We start from the raw sequence: 21,743 nt of genomic DNA on the forward strand, positions 1-21,743 counted from the left end.
CATGTAGCCCACAGCAGATGCATTAAAAGTCCCCGGGGTGACTGGACTGAACTACAGCCTCATCAGTATGTTTCTCATGACAGTCAGGAGTGAGTCCGTTTCCATGACATTAGAGAAAAATAACACAAATGATTGTCTTCATCCAACTAAAAACCTGTCTTTTAAAATACAAAGCATGACAGTCCAGCTTAAATTGTCCTAATATTGCAACTGGGACTCCAGAATCATATTCAGACTAGCCTGGGCCTGAACCAGAGTCTACCCTGAACAACATCCAAGAGATTATTGATTAGCTCCTAATATCAGCGCTACACGATCAATTACACCTCGTATCTAACATCTGTGAAATACTGCTTTATCATCCTCTCATTTATGAATTATTCATTCTGATCTCAACAGTGTCATATTGTTGTTGTATTGTAAGAGGAGGAGGAGGAGGAGGAGGAGGAGTGTTTGGCACTAGAGGGCAGCACACTCCTGTGCTTTTTACTCGCAGCTCACCACCACCATTCCACCTCACTCTCTCCAGCGTGTTTGGTTTGTCTCTTAAGTGCTTTTACTCCTTGCATTGTCATGAATTTTTCATGTGCCTCCACGAGCACTAACTAACACACTGTGTTCTAATGTCCTCAGTCACAGGAAAATGATTAAGTAGCAGTTAAACGAATGAGGTACATGCTGGCGTTAGGATCTTCTAAGGTTTGCGATGAGCAAATTGTCTCAGTATTTGTCATTTACGGCAGCACTTTGCCTTTGGAGACGACACTCGAGGCTTGTCCTGAACTTCGATTTAATCCTCCACATCTGACTCAGGAGAGTCACTCCTGCTGTATGTGATGTCACTCTGTGCCAGAAGAGTCTCTGGCACAGAAATGCTTTTCATGTAGAGAAAGCTCAGGGCAAGGACGTCTTCAGTGTCCTCCCCTCCTCCTCCTCCTCCTCCTCCTCCACAACCACCAACCTCATCTACTGCTTAACACACACAGAGAGAGAGAACAGTACTCATTGCTAATACAGTACAGTATACTCATAATGCAACCAACTCTCCTAACTCACTAGTGAGTCCCACAAGTGGCCTCAGCCTGGGGCTTCAGTACCTCGTCTGGCGCTGCCATGCTTGCACCGTACTTGCCAGTGCAGGTGTCAGAACAATTGCAGAACAATGTAAAAATCATGGATCATATACAGTACAGTATCGGCCACTAGTTAAACGCATAAGATAAATAAAAGTCTGGCTGCTCTCTGAATGTCTATGTTCATCTGAATAAATAGCAAAGATTAATTTATCGTGTATGTGCATAAAACATACAATGGAAATGTGAAATTATTATGACACCTGTCACGCTAAATCTTAAGTTACGTCTTAAATAGCATTTACAGTGTTTTGCAAATGTAAAACAAACATCGTCTCAACAAATTGAATAAGATGGGATCATCACTGATGTGAATTCCTTTCCTGGACTGATTGTGTCAAGTGAAGGACACACGACGGGCTACGTGTGTATATGTGATCATGTGTATAATGCAGATACATACATGTACACTTTAATGCTCCACGTCCTGAGGGCTGCAGAAAGGGCTTTTTTGTCCTTCCTCCTCCACAGCTAAATGAAGCAGGGATGCAACAGCAGCGTCCAGCAGACAATCATATTTGTATCAGTTAATTCTGCGGCTGATCTATGGGAGAGAGAGAGAGAGAGAGAGAGAGAGAGAGAGGGATGTGCAGCAGAGGAAGAGATGCAGATAAACACAGAGAGAGAATGAGAAAGAGAGGAATGATTATTGAACGCTGAAATAAAAGACACTCAAAAAAACATTTGATGCAATGAAAAGGCCCTTCACACCCACTCTCCACCACTACAGCACCGTACATTAAGCAAGGCCAAAAAAAAAACCCCTGCAAGATCAATACTGCTATTCTTTCTGATTTCCCTGAGTGTGTGCCAAACCATGTTAGCCAGAAGTGATAGTGATGGCATTAAGTATAATGCAGCTGCTGGCTATTAGCTCCCAGGGCAGATGGGGAGAAAAGTGGGGCCTGTAATAAATTGAGTAAATGTCTTTCCTTGCTGTCCCCAAAGAACCTCCCGACTCAGTGGGACGATCGTGAAGCCCGCAAGCCGATTCCACACCCCCCGTGTCCTTCCTCAGTCGAGGGGTCATCTACAATCCTCTGAAACCCTCTCCCTTCTTTTGTCTCTCATCTTCAGTGCCTGCTATGGGAGATCTCTGGTAATTAGTACTTTTCTGGCTTTTCTCACTTTAACACAAGAATTCACTGCGTTCATTAAGAGACCGATATTGTTGAAGAGGGAATAATGGAAGGCTTGCATGTTCAGGGGACGATCTAACCAGGGTGCAGTCTTTCCATTTTCTTTGTTTTGGCTTAAAAGGTAAAATAAAGAGATGATTTGATCTATTAGTGTATGTTTGAAGCCTTGTGTGGTCATGTCTATCATATCGAAAGATATGAGCAATAATTCATTCAATTATTCTGTACTCAAGGGAGGGATCATTGGCAAAGGAGCGGTGCAGTGTTTCCACTGATGCATGTCTTTGGGGTTGTGTAGCAACAACCACAGGGTGAGCGAGTCTGTCACTCTTGCAGGTTATGGGTCTGCTGTCACCTCACTCCTGGTTTGGCTGTAAATAACCAGGCTGAGTCTTGTTTGTGCATGAGGACATGGATAGTAGCTTATTATTTGACCATTAATGGTTGTGTGTGTGTGTGTGTGTGTGTGTGTATACTCCCCATAGTTCACCTTGGAACGGTACCCCAGCAGCTGTGTGTCCTCTGGAGTGGTGTCCATGTTCAAATCAATATGTCCTCCTGTAATCATATTTTCAGATGTCTCACAGGAAGACAGATTTACAGGAAGATACATGTGGTGTCTGTATCTGTCGACACTTGTGCCAACCCACTCTGCAGAGTCCCAATTAGCTTTAGGATGCTGCCACTTCCACTTCCTCTGGGGGTTAGACCTTGTGTGTCTGGTGGTTTTAGATGATTGGAGGACATACAATGCAGGATTATAGTGTGTACTTCTTTCTTCTTCTTCTTTTTTTTTTTTCCGATTTACTGGTGAAAATGAAACATGATAAATTATTTCAAATTAAAGAAAGAGTGATGGTCATAGCTGAAGACAGTCTTTAATGATTTCACCTTGGTGTCTCTCCTTGCTAGGACAAAAGTTCACCTGCAAAATGAAGGAAGAGCGAAACAGTATACAGAGAATATGTTCAACCCATTTGCCATCCATTAAAAGTTGATTTATTCCAGTGCTACTACGTACATTATGCATCATGTGGCAGTGTACACAGAACAATGGTTGGGTTACATTTCTTCACTTTTGGGGTTGTTTCACTCTTATTATTCAGTTGAAGTGTGTTCTGACGCCTGCGGTGTGAAAAAGCCTACATTTTCTGAATAATAAAAGACTCTGGGTTTATCACTTTGACTCATCTACCATCATCAGAATAACATCATGAATGTCCCTCACTTCACTACAAAATACTATGCGTTTGTTGTTGTCTAGGATAAAATTGGGTCACTATTAAATATTGGAATGGTGTTTTGGCAGGACTTTGTTGTTACAGGATAAGGACTGAAAAAAAACAACTTCACAACTTCATTTAAAAAAAAACAAAGAAACAAAACAGCAATCTGATCATAGCTCCAACAGCAGAAGAAAAAACCTGATAAAAACATGATCTTTTAATTTGCCAGGATTCAAAAACCTTTCCATTTCAACCATTCAAGGATGCTGTGCATTGCACCCAGTTACCTTTACCTCTGCGGGCACCATTTGTCCCATTTAATTGGCGACATCTACAATGAGGTCATATTTACAGGGCACCCACCCTTGCTGTTCTCAATCCCTCAGGACAAAACCGAAGTATGTCAGTAAATGAGCTATGGCTCTCATCATTCTATTATTTTCAGTCTTCTATTTCCTGTTGCCTGGTAAAGGATGAAGTTGTCAACACCGGCACCCTAACCTCTCTCTTGACACTCAAGCATCTAATATTACACAGTAAGAGTGTAACATGGAATAAGACCTGGGGGTTCCCCTGCTTCTTCCTTTCTGTTGCAGCCAACCAGACATCTTGGCTGCGAGCCATTTGGGAAGCCACTTTGTGTATGGGAGGACTGAAGTTCTTAATGATGACAGATGACAAACATGAGACTAAAGCTCTGGTGTAACGAAGAGGTGGAGACCTTAGATATAAATGGGAAGGTGAGGCCGTAATCGGGATAAGATACGGGAAAAACAGACTCTAATGGCATGATAGATCCCCTCATACTTGGAGTATAGTGTAGCACTGAATGAGAAGTGGCAAGATGTGGGGCAAGTAAAGAATCATGCTTCATTAACTTAAGTTGAAAGGAAAAAAAACCCTAATATTCATGCTTGATTAAGTTCCACTTGTATCATCTCAGAGTCTCTTTCTGTCCAGTTCAGAATCAGTGGGAGACAGGACTCACAGGGCTTAGCCCAAGCTCAGCTCAACGCTGCAGTACAGTGTATGAGCATTACCTTGAGATATCGTGAAGATGTTTAGAAAGCAAAGATTTAATATTATCCTTTTGATAATATCTAACTTTGAGCAAACTTTAGGACAGCATGCTAGCCTGCTAACCCGCTGACTTCCCATGGGCAACTTCTTTTTTTTTTTTTTTAAATGATTAAAAACTCAAAGTATTTCTTTTCAGGTCATACATGTACTAGTCATTACAACGCGAGGATGTCTCATACTCCATGCCTTTACAATTTTCACTTTTCAAATTCATTTCTTTATAGAAACACACCTCATTGACATTTTAAAGCTGAGACGCAAATACTCTCTCAAACGTGACGGTGAAAATGGAATTACCTCAAGTCGCCAGCTAACTTAACTTAAATATAAACATAGAATAAGGAGAAATAACTCAAATCAATGCATTTACTCCAAAAAAACAAAACAAAGAGTAGCGTTGTGTTTTTGTTTTGGGGGCATTATTTCCTGGAGTCTTAATTGTCGCCATTAAGTGACAGCGTTATTTACAATTCAGCTTTTAAACAGATTAAGCAGAAGAGAAATCCTGTATGTCATTTTGGATAGAGCTGTTTCACCATTTCCTGCCTTGAAGCTAAAGTAAACTGTTGTAATCTAACGTGAAACAAAGCTAAGCTAAGGTAAGCTAAGATAAGTTTCCAGCTTCAGTAGCTAACCATAGCTTCATATTGGCCTATCTGGTATGACAATGCTGTGGTATCTTTCTAAGCTAGTGAGTGGATTGGTAGGTTGAATTGGCATCAGTCCCAAAAATGTAAAAATCTTCTTTTAAACTTGCTGAGGGAACAATTTACTATTATGTAACCATCACAGTTGCGTCAGCACTTTTATTAGTATGCTTTTAGGAGTCCTTTGTAATATTGATTTTTTTTTTCTTCTTCTATTTATTTATTTTTTAAACCTCATATTTAACAGGAAATACATTATATTACTGCAACTGTCTAGGTTCTGCAACTGGGAAACCCCTAGGTATTGTCAAAAAGAGGACAATTTAGTTTTTTGTTTTAAAAGGAGAAAAGTATAGAAAGAAATACAACAAACAAACAAAAAAAAAATTAAGAACAATAAAAATCAAAATCATAAAATTCATTAAGCCATCCTAAAAAGATTGTGAGATTTTGGTTCCTCAGTTCAACCAGAGATGGGTGTGGCCAAATACACCAGCAGACCTCAAGCCATGCCATTATCTGAAGACCACAGGAAGCTCTAATTGGTGGCGGTAAGAAAGGTAGACTACTGTATATTATATTTCGTCGTCGTGTGCATGAGTGTGCAGCATTGAGCTAAAGGTGAACCTGTTCTCCGACATACACACTCAAAATGATTCTTCGTGTCTCGCTTTCACTTCCTCTCTGAACAACTTTTTTCATTTCTAATGGTGTTAGTATAAATAGAAAAAAACAATAATTGAAACATTTAGGTTTGCTGTGTAATGGAGGCAATGCTATGCATTACATTAAGACATTTTCTTTCAAATTTTGGAGAGGAATGTATCTGAAAAAGGAATGCAATGCTGTATTCAGACTGTTAACATCGTAAAAAAGCTCTGAAATTAGTAATTAAATAACCCTCTACTATTTATACATTCAGGCACTGAAAAATCACATGTCAATATGTAACTAAAAAAGATAGTCGCTCTCATTTTTTTCCTTGGTAAGATCAAGGAAGCTGTAACCTTGAAGTTGGCAATTGTGTAATTTTTTCCTACCCAGTAGTAATGCCATACGTGACCCCTTTTACTCTTTTGTGGAGCAGGTTTCCATCCCCTCCCTGCATTTTCAAACACTGACCAGAGGTCAGCGCTTTCATTGCCTCTTCTAAAGCTTTCACTCTAACCTATGGGAAAGAATCCACAACACTTAAGTCTTTTGAAAGGGAAATCCAGCGGTTTGTCTCCCTCCTCTCATCGGACAAACAGATAGACTGACAGATGGGTGGACTGATGTTCTCCATGGTCTGGAAGGGCCAGCAGGTGAGCAGAGGCCCTCAGCTCCACAGACCAACCCCCTCATGGTTAAGGACTCTCCGGTGTGATAGCCAGCTCTCACCCCAGCGACCCTGAACTCAGTCATTTTTTACTATACAAGGGCTTTTACAAAAAAGCTAACTTGAACAGCCATACAATGGCTAAAACATAAACCATATCTCTACTTTATCTCAGTTTTTCAGTCTCCCTCCCCCCCTCTTTTTCGGTTTTTGGATGCATTTGTGTTTTTACTTTATTTAAGTCTTCACTAGCATTTCTTTTGGAGTAGCTCTGATCCAGTCCTGTGCTGAGAGGCTCAGTCATAGAGGAATTGGTTTTGGGTTTGATGTTGTCTGTGGAGGAGGGGAAGAAGGGAAGGGTGTAAGGTAGAGAGTAAGGGGCATGGATCAGGCTAGGTGCCAAGATATGGGTTCATTATTAGTCCAGTAAATGGACTCTCTAGTGGTTACAGGGACAGCTTTAGATGGAGCAGACTGAGGTGACACGTTGGTTTGGGAAAGGTGGGGCTCGAAGGAGATCGAGGAGCGGTTTGTCAGGGTTATCCACTATCAGAGGACGTGTGTGGTGCTGTGGACGGCGAGCGCCTCCTACGGGCGGTGGAAGTCCAGGATCGCTCAGAGCGTTCGGAGCGCTCTGAGGCTAGCGAGGCGGGACGAAAGCGGTGAACAAAGCCGTCCAGGAAGTCCTGCTGCTGCTGGGTTATGGCTTGGGAGATGAGGCAGGGCAGCGCCTGCAGGCTGCCCGTCACAGAGTCCAGCTTGTCCTCTAGTGTACCGATGCGCTTGTCCAGCTCCTCACTGCGTTCCTGTAGTTCTGACACCAGGTCATACATCACATTCTGGGTCTAAATGAGGGAGAGAAAGTAAATGCATTTACGTGGAAGGATGAAGAAGAGGATGACAGAATAACTTAATACCATTAAAAATGCACTTAAAAAGGGATGTATGTATATTAGGGTTAATTTTTTTTTAAACTAAATTACTCAGTCTGGAGAGGAAGAAATAATGACAGTGTGCATGAGCAGATGTACAGTTTCAGCAAGTCAGCATAGATGTTCCCTCTGATTTAACAACCAGCTTCTCCAGGTCCATTTACAGCCCAGGAAGGGCTTCAGTGCTTTATGTATTTACTTGACACGGCTTATTTCCATAATGAAAAGTGTCATTATTACTTAGGCATTTATTGTTCCAAATGTAGATGCAGTGGGCCTGATGTTAATGTACGCAGCAGACCTACACTTTACATGCAATGTTGCTATTCACACACTGACAGTTTTATGGATTATAAAATATAATGCCATATATTGTGAGTATTCATCATTTTGACATTATGAGTTTAAAAGGAATGCAGCTCAATAAAAGTAACAACGTTTGATTTCTGCCCTATATATAAATCAAAGGACTACTTCTCATTCTCCATATATATATATATGTATATATAAAGAGACAGTGAACCACTGAACTACTGAAGGGCGTATGCGGATAGATCCGACCATCAAGCAGAGTAAGGCCAGAGTAAACACACATTAAAGGTGCTGGCCTTAGATCCTTTTAAAACACACTCCGGAGACCAAATGTCATCCACATCAAATGAGACCGCAGTCATGCACCTCCCTTTGAACCTCCTCATGGTACGTGCTGGTGGGTCAGCTGACGTTTTTATACAGCAGGACACAAACTGCTGAGTCATGACTGCTTTCACCTTCTTACAGCCACATACAGTTTGTGATGGATTAATGAGCGGTTGTGGTCAAGTACCTCAAAGTGAGTGATCCAGGCTTTTCAGTCAATGTCCTGTATCTTTGATTACAACACCACAATGACTGGATTGTCAGATTTATAGATGTAACAGTAACATAACACAGCTTCTAATGGACACGCCCACCGAGACAAATTGCTCGATATTTTCTAGTACATATCTACCTATCATAGCTATCAAAGGTCCACGCCACCCTTTATCTAATAAGGTTTTAATAACATCAAAGGTCCACAATAGCACTCCTTATAAGAATTTTTACTCAAAGAAGTAATTGTGCATTAATCACTAATGCTCCTACACCCAGCATTTAACCTCGGGGAACCTGTCACCTTAAGCAATAACAAATCTATTCTGGCCCAGTTCTTGGAACCCAGTCAGTTACAATGCATATTGAAACAGTGTTGAACAGAAAATCATCACTAAAGTTTGACAGTCAGGAAAAATGTCAGTGTTGGCAGCCTCCTCTCAAAGCTTGTCTGCTTCTTGTGATAAACAGCCAGAACACAGACTGCTGGATGTTCTCCATTGTTACTCTTTGTTTACTGTATCGTGTTTTCCTTCATGGAACTTATTGGCGGTTGCATTTTGTCGTGTTGGTATGACATCACACTATTTACACAGCTTTCACCGTCCAGCTCGTACGCTGTAGTGAAACTGCAAGTCATGTCTGAGTGTATCTGTACTATGGTGCTCTGCAATGCTTGACTTTACGTTAAATATGCGATCACCAGCAGCTACTGAGACAACTTTTCATCTTCCACCTGTCGAGTTTGTTCTGATAAATGAATGTCCAGTCATCTAAAAGCTGCTCATCCAAGCCCTAATGGCTTTCAATTAAGATAAAAGAGACATATTGGAATTGACTATGGAAAGGCCTTGGCACTGTCACGGACACAACACAATCCACATCAAACCCCATAAAGAATATATGGGCCTGCATAGTTTTGGATAAGTGAATAAGTCTCTGCGGAGTGATCACTAAAGAGCATCTTCTCATTACACAAAGTAATTTGAGCCATTGTTAATACACGGTTATTGATTAGTGCCGCAAAAGAAATGGACTCTAATAGTTTAAAGATGCATAAATAATACATAAAAGTAAAGGTGGCTTACCTTTGCCAGGTCCACCAGTGTGTTGGCTTGATCGTTGAGTTTCCTCTGCTCCATCTTTACACTGCGCAGTCTGGGTGGAGTCACAGGAAGGGGGAAGCAGGAAAGGGTGGGAAAGGAGGAAGTAGACATATAGGAGAAAGTGAAGGGGAGGGGGGGCGTTTGCAGAAGAGGAGCATAAAGGTGGTTTGGGGTCATGGAGGGGGCAGAGAAGGCCAATAGGGAAGAAAGAGGGAGGAGTAATAACAGATAATTATCAGGAGTGCTCTCTTATTAATGATGTCAAAAAGAGAGACAGCCTGCATGCACTGTAAGTGTATGTACTTTACATATATACGTATATATACATATACATATATACATGTATATATAAACATATTATAAGCATTCCTGGTCTTGGTAAATGCAATACCAACCAACACATGCAACAATTGTGGAAGCATACCACATTAAGTTTGGAAAATAATGAAACAATTGACTAAATAAATAACAAGTGGGTCTTTTTTCTTGTTATATCAAGATCTTTTTTTTTCTCATAATGAAGTAGTAAGTCCTCCACACAACAATTACGTTAGCGTCTCTTCAGTGCGAGATGCAGAGAGATGATCTTGTTAAAACCCTGAAAGAATGTTTTAAAACAAGAACATCAAAATCTCAATATAACAAAAATCATAACATTGCTATGACTACGCATGCTCTTTTTTTTTTTTGTTTCCAGCAAGAGTGCAATATGCTTCCACAGAAGAACACTCTCAAAACCTATGTTTGAAATCAAAACATTGGCATCTCGTTGAGTGAGACATTTAAAAAAAGAAAAAGAAAAAGAAAGGAAAAATATGACATGCCCTTTGTCAGTGCTGCACACAGCTCAGTGGTAGCACTTTGTATATATATACACACACTGGTCATTCAGTGAGCGTGCAGTGACTGTGAGTGACTTTGTGAACAATGAAATGTGAGTCTGCACACCTAAAATTAGTTGCGCGACGATACCATGGACATACTGTGCGACGCTGTGCCTCCTTATACCAAATCAAACACACTACGACACGACGAGGACTGTTAACGCTGACGTGAGTAATGTGGCATTGTTAGCGGTGGCGTCGCGCAGAGAGGGAGAATTTCCCTGTTCGGCAAATTAAGAGACAGGATGACATTCAAGGGCATTTATTCATGTGCAAATCAGTACATCAGAGGAGAGTGAGACTGCTCGCTTGTTTCTCAATCTCTGTGGGAAACAGTTACAGCTCCGGTGTGTCTGTTTGCTCCGCTTTGTTATCCCTTACGTCTGTTGTGGAATTCAGGTGAAAAGGTGCAAGCGCTACATGTTGGTGTGACATAAAAATGAGTGCAGTTTTATTCTACAGAGCCCCCCACCCCCTAAACTAAACGTTGTGTCATCAATGTCATGTACAAGCATTGCTGTTTGATCATATAAAAGAGAAGGACAACCAATAAATAAATAAATAAATACATATATGAAGCCAAAATCAATAATAAAACAACAGCAAACACTTGAACCTCATCAGAACTACAGTAACAGTACATCGTGTGTGTGTGTGTGTGTGTGTTCACACCATCACAAAATCATCAGGAGTGTAGGATGAGTTCTGCTGATGCAGGTTAATATAGCCTCCAGAGTAGCTATATTAATCATGGACGACATTATACAGTACATCGTAGATGATTATGAACTGCTGGCCAAGCCAACAAAACTTCAAGCTCATTCTGTGCAAGATGCTTTCTCTTTCACACGTTCTCTCCAGACAACCCTCCACTACTGACACTGGTGGCAAAATGTTGATGCTTGTTTTGGGGGTCATTCCGTTCGAGGAGGGAATGGGAGGGAGAGGGGAGTTAATGGAACACTGAAGTCAAAGAAAAACCAAAAACAATTCAGCATCCAGCATAGTCGTTTGCTTTTTTTTTTGGTGACGCTTTTTTCATGCATGTCAAACGCAGACATGGAGAGGAGGAGGAGGAGGAGGAGGAGTGGGAGGATGTTGAGGAAACAGTAGGAGGAGGATACATATAAGACTCAACTTACTTCTGAGCTCTGCAGTGATAGAGCAAAACAAAGACAGAACACAATACAGAGTTTTAACCCCACAACATTCACGAAACGAGTGAAACCATTACACTTGTCACTGTGAGCACAGGGTAAAACTGGGGGTCGGAGGGAGAGGGGGACGGGGAGGGGAACAGGGAGGACCATTACACTACTGCAGTGTGTTTGCTTATGTATGCACGTGAAAGCCTACGCATGTGTGGGAGCAGAACCATCACAGGAAATGGTACTACAGTATAGGAGGACATTGAACCAAACACTAGAGGGGATTCTACCAAAGCTACCACTACATTTACACAGGAAATCATTGATTAGCTGTACATCTTCAATATTTTGTACCACAAGTTACATTCAAGAATAAAGAAAATCCTATAGACCAGGGGTGGCAAACATACGGCCCACGGGCCAGAATCGGCCCACCAGAGGGTCCAATCTGGCCCCCAGGATGAATTTATTTGAATTTATACTGTACAAACTACTGTATTTTCCAGTTCCAGATACCTTTGTCTAAATGTGTTGTACCTTTGTAGATCCACTGTGATCTGTAAGTCACATGCAACTTAGGCATAATATTGGAGAAATTGCACTTATTTTTCAGGTTGTTTATTAGATTAGTTTTGTAAAAATATACTTCTTTAAAATGTAAAACAAAGAGGAAAACTATTAGGTTATTATGATACTTGAGATCAAATTGTTCTTTATGTCACACCTGGGTTTGACACCCCTGCTATAGACTGAACATCTTAATTCATAAAAATAACATTTCTGATCAATCAAGTTTCTGATATTGATATTTATTGGAACACTCCAAATTGAATTCAAATTGTTTTTTATATATGTCCCCCCCCCCGCCCCCCCCGTGGGTAACCTCATTAGTCCTGCAAGATCTGACTGCAACAGTGAAAACATGACAGGACCACCACCATTAAATTCACCCCATGCATAAAGGCAAATATCGTGGTTTGATTTTTGATTTAAAAAAACAAAATACAAAGACAAAGAGGAGTCAGTTTTCTGAAAATCCTGTTCATATCCAAGCAAAAATTATACATTAACTAGAAATATTGTTATAACTGAATCTGAAGCTAAATCAAGAGTTTGATAGAATTTAATATGTGGGTTAGGGTTAAGTCAAGGGTGATGAAATCTCTATCATGATACTTCTTTTTTATAATTGTAGGTTTAGATTTTAAGAACGCTCAAACATCAGTCAGTTACAGATTTACACACAAAACAAATGCAGTGCAGGACTTACTGGTGAATGGCTTGGAGAAACTTGCGCTGGTGTTTCCGCACCTTGGCATGATCTATCTTTTTGACCATCTTAGTGTGTTTGTAGATGAGCCATGTTTCCCTGAGTACATTGGCAGCTGTGTTCTTTACCTGTCAAACAAGGTCGAGAAGGATCCTCAATATTAACGGCACAGAATAGTGTAAGGGAACACACAATGCAACAATAACATGTCGGGAAATTCAAAAGGAATTGTGTGCAAAAGGCAAAATGTATGACAATAGAGTCACGTTTTTAAGTGTGGGGCATTTACATGGAGGACACACTGTAAATCAGCTTTTTAAGCTTTGGGTCAGGATGACAAAGTAAAAATAAAATAATAAGATAATTACCTGGATACAAAGGAGTCCTTTTCCACTATAAACAAAAACCTGGACTGGTTTTAAATTGCTTCTAAAAGTTATTAGCCTATAATTATATTATACTGTTAGAGTATGAATATGCAGACAAAATATATGAGTTATTCCAAAAGTGACTCTACACAGTGACTCACTCGTTTGCAGAGTTGTGTGTCCATCATGAAGTTGTGGACGTGCTTCTCAGCCTTGGTCAGCTCCAGCTTCCTGGCTACCACTGCGACCACCAGTGCAGTGCAGCCGGCTCCCTGTTAAGGTGCAAAAAAGTAAGTATTTTGTTAGTGAGTTTGTTCATCAACATGCGATTTGTTAACCTCATTAATAAAAAAGAGGAGCCTACCATAATCCCTGTAAGCAGACACACGCCTTTCCCACAGTACGTGTGTGGTACCATGTCCCCGTAGCCGATGGAGAGGAAGGTAATCGAGATGAGCCACATGGCTCCCAGGAAGTTACTGGTCACTTCCTGTTTGTCATGATACCTGCGGTGATGAAGATAAGCAGAAGTGGGACAAACAGTCAGGAAAAGCTGCACACATTTTCTTGAACATGAGCATGCTAGAGAATGACGTGGTGCTGTGTGAACCAAACAGGAGTGGGTGGGTGGAAGAGGTGGAGGTGGTGAAGAGGAGGAGGAGGAAGACATCATGGCATAAGGTTTTACATCCGTTTTGTACACTTAGTTTGAAGCACAGTCCAAAGAAACTGTGCCAAAATCTGAGAAACAAAATAAAAGATAATTATAGCATCAATACAAACAATGTTTGTTTGTTATTTTATTTTATTTGAGTCATTTCTCTCTCAGAAAGTTTATGGAGAAATATGTGTGATGGGAAGGAAACCTAAAGTGATGCAGACAGAAAAAAAAGCAAATAGTGTCCGTGATCTAAAGAATTTGGATGCAATCATTTCAAACAGAGGGAAAAACCACTAACCATGTGTTTCTTGTTCATGTTCACTTGCTCTTGGTGAACATCAGCATAGAAATTACATTTCAGAAAACATGTCCAGTGACACAGACGAGCCAGGTCACTGTAAGTGACTGGTGACAGGCTACTGCAGGTCAGACTTGATTTGAATATGGCAACTCAACTACGATAATGTCAGTGCATCCAAAAATACACATACACTGCTGCATTACTTCAAACTGACAATTGGCTCATTGGCTGCAGTTTTGTTATACTGCCCCCAAAAATAGGTTTGAGAATGCAAATCATCACTTCAAACATGTTGTTTGCTGAAAATAGCTGACAGCCATGCTTGAACTGTCAATCCAAAGGCCTGCAGTGCATATACAAAGATGGTTCTATAAAAAAAACACACTGTACAAAGCCGGATTAATGATGACATTCCCATACCTTTTGCAGCAAGACAAAAATCTATCACGGAGACAAATCTGCCTCATCCGCCCACCCTCATTCAACTCGTCTGATTATTCCCAATGGGCTGTCTAGGAGGAGATCAGATAAGATTGAATTTTGAATTTAGAATCAAATATTCATCACACACTTGAAGACAACATCTCAGGAACATAATTCTAACGAGACAAAGGAGATGGAGTGTAATTCCTTGGGATTTTGTTCGGGATTCTCTGAAGGGGACTCTCACTGGGCCAATCATGAATTGTTAACGACTTTGAACTATCCTGCAGTGACCCAGCATGTGGACTTAAAATGGCTTGAGCAATCACCTCTAATTAGTACACAAGTACAGACTAGAACACTTGGGGCCAGACCATGAATTTCTTTAGTTCTTCTATCCACCAGAAAAGAAGCCAAAAACCTGCTTCATCTTCTCCTCCAAGACAGTTCATTGTTACCAAATATCATAAATCAACAAATCATGCCCTCTGCAGTTCCTAAAACTCCCACTCTCAAGTTTTTCTTTATGCTGTGAATCAGGGGGAAAATTGCCCACTTCTTTTCCCTCAGAATGACAAAAAAAACAACGTGTGCAGTTGGTGGGTTTCAAGCTTCTTAAATGACATGCAGAGAAGCAGTCTGTACCATACCATGCAGGAATAAAAAATAGAAATCTGCAACCTGCATGCTACAAATCCAGTATATTGAGAGCAGGGGAGCAACGGGCGAACCTGGAGTCCATTTAGAGATTAAAGCCACCTCTGACAAATGAGAAAAGTATCACCAGGTGGAAAGGGGGATTGTGCGTCTTCTTAGACGGGCTTTCATTTTTAAACAGAGGGGGGGAGGATGGATGAGTAACAAAGGAAGAAGCTCATTGAATTTGACACCCCTGTCTCTTTTACCTGCATCCCAACACTTCAGCAGCTGCCCTTTGATAGCTGCCAGGGGGCTAAACTTCATCAGCTGGCTAAATATTGTAATTACAAGTGACTCCTATGTTAATTTCATTCATTTTGTCTTCAAGGCATCCAGACAGTGAGTCATGTCTTCAAGGCAGGCAGATATGTGCTGCACCTTTCAGCATAGTATGCCGACCATTACAGTGGCATTCTCTCTGTAGTAAACATGACCATTCAATGTGATTGACAATAATGTTTTTGTGAAGGGGGATGGGCTTTCTTTGAACGATGCACGCATTTCAATAATTCTCCACTCGTGAAAACAAGTAGAAGACAGCGATAGAGCAACAGAGACAGAGGCTGAATGGGGAGCTAATCAATAGCATTTTAAGGCTCTCAATATACTGTGTTGAGTTTTGAAATAGCATGGACAAGAGCTGGCACCACTTTCAACCTATTCCAGGACAGAATAGAGGTGTATACATATAACAGAGGTATAAAGTGTGTATAACAGACAGTTTTATCCCCCATTGGTAAATTCTCTCTGACAGACACTTTGCAGTGGAATCATTATTCTGGCGCCACATCTGTGGTTATTTATCCAGTGCTGTATCAAATCATACTGTCATTTACTCCTGAGTGAGCACTGGAACTTGGAGGAGTACAGCACAATCCACACGACACGTCGAACTCACAACACAACTGAAACTAACAACAAAGGGTCTGCGTGGACTCTGCGGTTTGTTTTTGTACCCACCAGGTCAACTCAGTCTCATGACCAGGTCAACTCAGTCTCATACAAGTCAAGAGCATTGGGTGTTTTTCTGGTTGTGTAATAAAAAAACACAACACAACCAAAAACTGCCATTATGTTTAGTGCAGGTGGGCTTATGATACATGGAACATGTCTAAAGGAAATGCAGCGCTCCAAGCTGACCTCGTAACCTCTGATTTAACAGAATGGTAATGATGATTTCAAGTGAAACACACACACACACACACACACACACATCCACACACACCACTTCTTATTCAAGAAGAGAAGAAAAGCCATTGATTGTATACGTCATAGCTAATACAATTAAGGCAACAAGGTAAGAAATTAGAACAAATACTCAGAAAACAGAACATTTTTTTTACATTTTACCCCTTCCCTCCTTCTTCTTCTTCTTTGGTGTTTTACAGTTGTTGGCATCCATAATGTTGTAATTGCCTCTTACTTACTCCTCATTCCTCACCAGAATTCTTAAAGTTCCCTCTATGAGAGCTACAAACAGGCTTGTGGTTCCACTTACAGTATCTTCAGCAGTCATATGGTGCTTTTCCATTATACAGTTCTGGCACAACTTGGCTCGAATCAACTCAACTCAACTCTACTTTGTTTTTTATTGCTTTTCCATTAGCGACAGTAGCTGGTACCTGGTGCTTTTTTTAGAACCCGCTCTGGACGAGGATCCAAGCGAGCTGAGCCGATACTAAAATATGACGTTGACAGAGTGATTGGTCAGAGAGTGTCGTCACTGGGCGACGTCCGACACAAGAATCAAACAAACGGCAACAGCATTAGAGCGAGCAGACATGGCTGCTGTCCGCTTTGTGTGTGACAAAAAAACACAGAGCGAACACCATGGCCTCCATGTCATTCAGTGTTTGTGTTGCGTATAAAACAATGTCAGTTTGGCGCATTCGTGCTACTACAGTATATAATGGAAAAGCGCCAATAAGACTTTCAGAGAATGCAGTTAGCATTCTGCTGCTCTCCCCTGCATGTGCTTAATAACAGCACTTCCCCTCTTCCTCCTGCTTTTTGGTTTCATGTTAACAAAACATTTTAAATATATATATATATATATATATATATATATATATATATATATATATATATATAGGTTTTTTTTTTCCTCAATGAAATACATGAATTTGAGCCCAGATGGAGATAACTCGGGGACAAATATGTGGCGATGCTCCTCGGGGAGTGTATTAGTTGCAGTAAACATGGGCAGATTAAACTGCAAAAGTGCAGACCTAACAGTGTTTTAACAGCGCAGCTGATAAGCAAGGCAAGCAAAGCGGGCAAGCAGCAGCACATTCAAAGTGGACTGAGCACATAACATAATTACATAAAAAACAGGTTTATAGGATGTGAATTATAAGGAACAACATGTCTAACTTTGCTACAGTGGACTCAATTAATAACGTGGACATAATGTAGTCATTATTTATTCTGATATTTAAAATGTTTCAGTTGCTCAATAAAATTTATTTATTTAAAGTTATTATTATTAATAATAACATGGCTCTGTGTTTGGTATGTGTGTGTGTGTGTGTGTCTGTGTGAGACTGACTGTGAGAATGAGTGAATGAAAGCCCTACTCACACTGCTGTAACCTGAAATAAGTTGTTTTCTGGTGGTGGTGGTGGCTACAAAGAAATAAATGCATGGACCCTGAATAGTTTGAGGATACTTTGATTTCACAGTTGAAACAGCAGCAGGTCAGAGGACGTCAGCCGAGTCTCAAGTGTCTCCTGGAGACATGAATGTGGCCACACGTCTCCTCTGAATGTGTTTTTGTGATCAGGTCTGAAGACACATTAAGGATGCACTGGTCAATGAAGAATAAACTTAAAATAACTATGATGCTGCAGTGTTTGTTTAGTCGGATTAAATTTGACCTGTTTTTTTTATTTATTTGATTTTTTCCAGATATTTCACTTGACCTAAACACAGTAAGTAGATGTAGGGCAGTGTATAGGGCTTTTATTTCCTTTGAAGGACGTTGACTTTTTCCTCAATTGTATTTATTATTTTCTTTCAATCCCAACGTCCTCTGTTGTTGTGGGAATAAGACATATATCTCAGATCCAGATCTGACGATCAAATAACACATTTAGCTTTTGAAATTAGTAAAAAATAAATCTGTATTTTTTGGGTGAAGTGATGCTGATGTTGGTATTGAGACACAACTAATGTTACATGTAAAAATAAGTTCTAGTGTTTACAAACTTAAGCAACTTTGCGTCACCTTACATTTTAAGTGCATCTGTCTCCTCTCTCAGTTTCCAGTGTCACGTGTTCACTGAAGAACTGTGAAAGGAAGGATTCATCAAAGTCAAGATGAGGTCTAATAGTATTTGTGTTCCATTCGCTGCGATTAAAAAAAAAAAAAATAATGCACACAGAAAGTATCTGCAGTAATCGTCTTCTTCTGGCTTCACCATGTTAGTCTAATTTAGACTAAGAATTTGTGATTAAGTGGGACTCAATGAGCCCTCACTCTGGAGCATATCACTTCCTGTTACACCATCTGTATATCTGTTGCCAGAAACTAAATGGTTTTGTCTTACCGATAGCGATATGATTGCACTTTAATAATGAGCTGTGCCTAATGCACTGCAGTCTACCGACTAGAACGTGAAATCCAGGAGCGAGGGATCACTTTAATTTGCTGACTTGCAGTTTTGGCAGTGACGCAGGCTCCCGCTGCAAGAAACGACTGAGGATGTTTGTGAATCTCATTCAGACTAATCACGGCACACAATACACACAAGGTGTAACAAGTGAGGATTCTTGCAAGTCACTCTCGTAGGCTGAGGCCACACTGGATGTGTGTGGGCAGTGCGTGAAGGCTGGTCTGCAAAGTCTCACGCAGGGAGCACGTCAGCTGTAGACCTGCCGTGAAGCTGCTGCTACAGACACAGAATGAAGTACAGACACGTTAAAACTGCGATATAAGCGCAGCTGTACATCACTGACAGCTATGTGGCAAGGTCAATCGTGTCCTTTCTTTGACTTCCTGTGAGTGTCCATCTAAATGCAAGACCAACACAGAAGATGTGTCATCTTATGTTTTTAAGGCTGGAGCGTGATGTTTGTAAGGTCTGTATCAGACATTTTCATACGAGTCTGTCTATCAGTGATGAAAATATGCTAGTTAATACTTTAATCAACCAATCCATGATTATTTATATAGCCCTTTGCGATAGTAAATAGTAAGTAAGAGAAGCGTCTGAGTCACGAAAAGCAAAGGAGGCATTTGACAGAAAAACAGAAAAATCATGCTACAAGTCGATGAACAAGACTGCTTACAAAGCAACTGAGGACACTACATAACAGATATTATTCCCTTAAATGTGGGAGTAATTTACCATGGTTTTCCAAAATACTTAAACATAAAATGATCAAAACTGCTTCATGTTAATTTCTAAATAGATAAATAGAAGAAGAATGCATGAGTGACCAAAATGCAGTTCCTTATGTTAGTTGCACCATTTATATTTTGTTGCGCATCATAATTACACCATTCTACCATGTCGGGGTCAATGGATGCACCAGCCTCAGTAGAAGTTTAAAATGTTCTACCTCCTAATACAGATTTACTGATGAGGATGATAAGTGTGAAAGTGTGCAGTTACTATGCAGAGGACTCATGTTTGCATTGAATGCATGCATTGAAAATGTCAGACTCTTTAAATGTTGTTTTGTTAAGTAGAAATCAGGCCTAACAGTAACATATGGGGACATTTCACTTTAAGCCACTATCGCTCGTCTTGACAGAGCAGTTCCGCTCATGATCCTCTGTACATCGTCTGATCATATCTCGGTGCATTCATCACATTCATGTTTGTTTTTTATGCTTTGTGGGCTCAGTGTATGACTTTGCCAGAGGCAGCAATCAATACCATGCCTGCAGAGCGTGCATAGTTTAAAGTCACGTTATCGGATCAGTCATCAAACCATAGAAAATCCACCTATCCTTGAAGGTGCTGCAATTTGCATGACAGCTAACCCTCTTTGTGAAAGACACCGTAATAAAATGAATCTTGTTCATGATTCAGCGGAAAATGAAGGTATATTAGCGACTTTGAATAAGAAACTACAAGTGTACAGACAGTTAACTGCGAATGTTCAGACAGATTCGTTTTAAACTGGAGTCCGACAACGTCTGCACATGGTCGTGAAATCAAAGAGGCATTTAATGTGACCACAGTCCGTGTTATATCGTCTTCTAAATGTGACTTGACAAACTCAAAGAAACATCAACACATTTGTGTCTATTCGGTGACACATGAGTCACAGCCTGGACATTGGGAGTAAAATCTGCTTGAATATTTCCTGTGAAACCTGTGGTTGGTCTGTTTTTATCGTTCGGCTAAGTGATGACACAATCCAGGTGTGGGTGTAGCTGACTAGATGATCCAGTGTTGCTTAGAGGGAAAGTCAGCAAAACTTTGTGCGTACTTGTCTTTTGTGTAGCCTGCGGGTCCTTAGAGGAGAGAGCAGTTTCACATCACCTTGAAACACAATGTTTTGTTTCAGGTAACAAAGTTAGAACAGAGAGGAACAGAATTAGATAACAGTTGAAAGAGGGGAAAAATGGGAGGCAGGCAAGGCATGCAAGTGAGTGTTTATCAGAGTTGTGGCCATATTGGACCTGCTTCTGTTGGATAAGGGACAGCAAAGGGATCGGGCATCAATAATAGGCAGGATGAGGGAAAACTGTTCGGCATGCCAGGTTAGATGGGTACAGTAAGAGATTTGCAAACAATCAGTGAGGGGTTAGAGAGAGAGGGAAGGCTGTTATGGAAATGAGGGAGAAGCCAAGAGAGCTTAGTAAAGGAGCTTAGTTTTAGTTGAGGTAGTTTAGCTCTGAAAATGGGCTGTGTCAAGAAAGAAAGGAAGGGGGGTCAGTGACCAATGTCAAATCCTTCCACTGTAACATTAGCATTCTTCCCCACTCCATCCTCCCAACACTCTTCCTCTGTTTGTGTGTCTTTCATTCCCCCATAGGCATCGTCCAGGTAGACTCCGTGCTCGTCCAGTCTTACATAATGTTGCCCTCTAATTGGCTTGGGGGTGTGGTCAATGTGACAACGGCGCATTTCATCGAAAAATCACATACAGCACTTTGGGAAACAAGCGCCTCTTTTTCACCCCTTATATTTGACTTGAAAAGGTGAGACTGAGAGGTAAACATGGAAACCTGCATGCTGTTTCAATGTTTACAAGAGGAGAGGACGAAGGGGGACGAGGACATTCGATTCATGGGAGTAAACAACAACTGGAGACACTGCTTTCAGCACAAAACAAACTCCCTCCTCAACAGTGTCTCCACTTACATCTGCAACAACGTAAAGCAAAGCCCCTTACAGGACTAGCTTTGAACTGCATAACAATAGTCCGATTTTTTTTTATAATTGCCAAACAAAATGACTACATAGCAAGAACACACAAACCAGATCAAAACTAAATGAAGTCAATGACAAAATGACTTGACACTTGTCCTTTCCTTCGATACTCGGCTACGGAACACAATCTTTGTAGTAGAGGCAACAGCAGTCTGTGGGGAAAACCA

The 21,743-nt window shown here is 40.7% G+C and overlaps 1 protein-coding gene across 2 annotated transcripts in view; it reads right to left on the reverse strand.

Moving 5' to 3' along the window:
* Nucleotides 1-6,566: 6,566 nt before the first annotated feature.
* Nucleotides 6,567-21,743, reverse strand: part of kcnn1a (potassium intermediate/small conductance calcium-activated channel, subfamily N, member 1a) — a 45,927-nt gene continuing 30,750 nt past the window's right edge. Inside the window, exons 5-10 of one of the 2 annotated variants that reach the window (XM_044031159.1) lie at nucleotides 13,468-13,609; nucleotides 13,265-13,375; nucleotides 12,736-12,863; nucleotides 11,460-11,468; nucleotides 9,416-9,485; nucleotides 6,567-7,388 (exon numbers count right to left, since the gene is read on the reverse strand). In XM_044031159.1, the coding sequence (XP_043887094.1) occupies nucleotides 7,083-7,388; nucleotides 9,416-9,485; nucleotides 11,460-11,468; nucleotides 12,736-12,863; nucleotides 13,265-13,375; nucleotides 13,468-13,609 (766 nt within the window). In that variant the 3' untranslated portion in view covers nucleotides 6,567-7,082. The remainder of the gene's footprint in view (nucleotides 7,389-9,415; nucleotides 9,486-11,459; nucleotides 11,469-12,735; nucleotides 12,864-13,264; nucleotides 13,376-13,467; nucleotides 13,610-21,743) is intronic. The other variant, XM_044031167.1, reaches the window with a different exon arrangement.

Source organism: Solea senegalensis, linkage group LG1 (assembly GCF_019176455.1).
Source record: "Solea senegalensis isolate Sse05_10M linkage group LG1, IFAPA_SoseM_1, whole genome shotgun sequence".
In the NCBI taxonomy this organism is placed as follows: domain Eukaryota; kingdom Metazoa; phylum Chordata; class Actinopteri; order Pleuronectiformes; family Soleidae; genus Solea; species Solea senegalensis.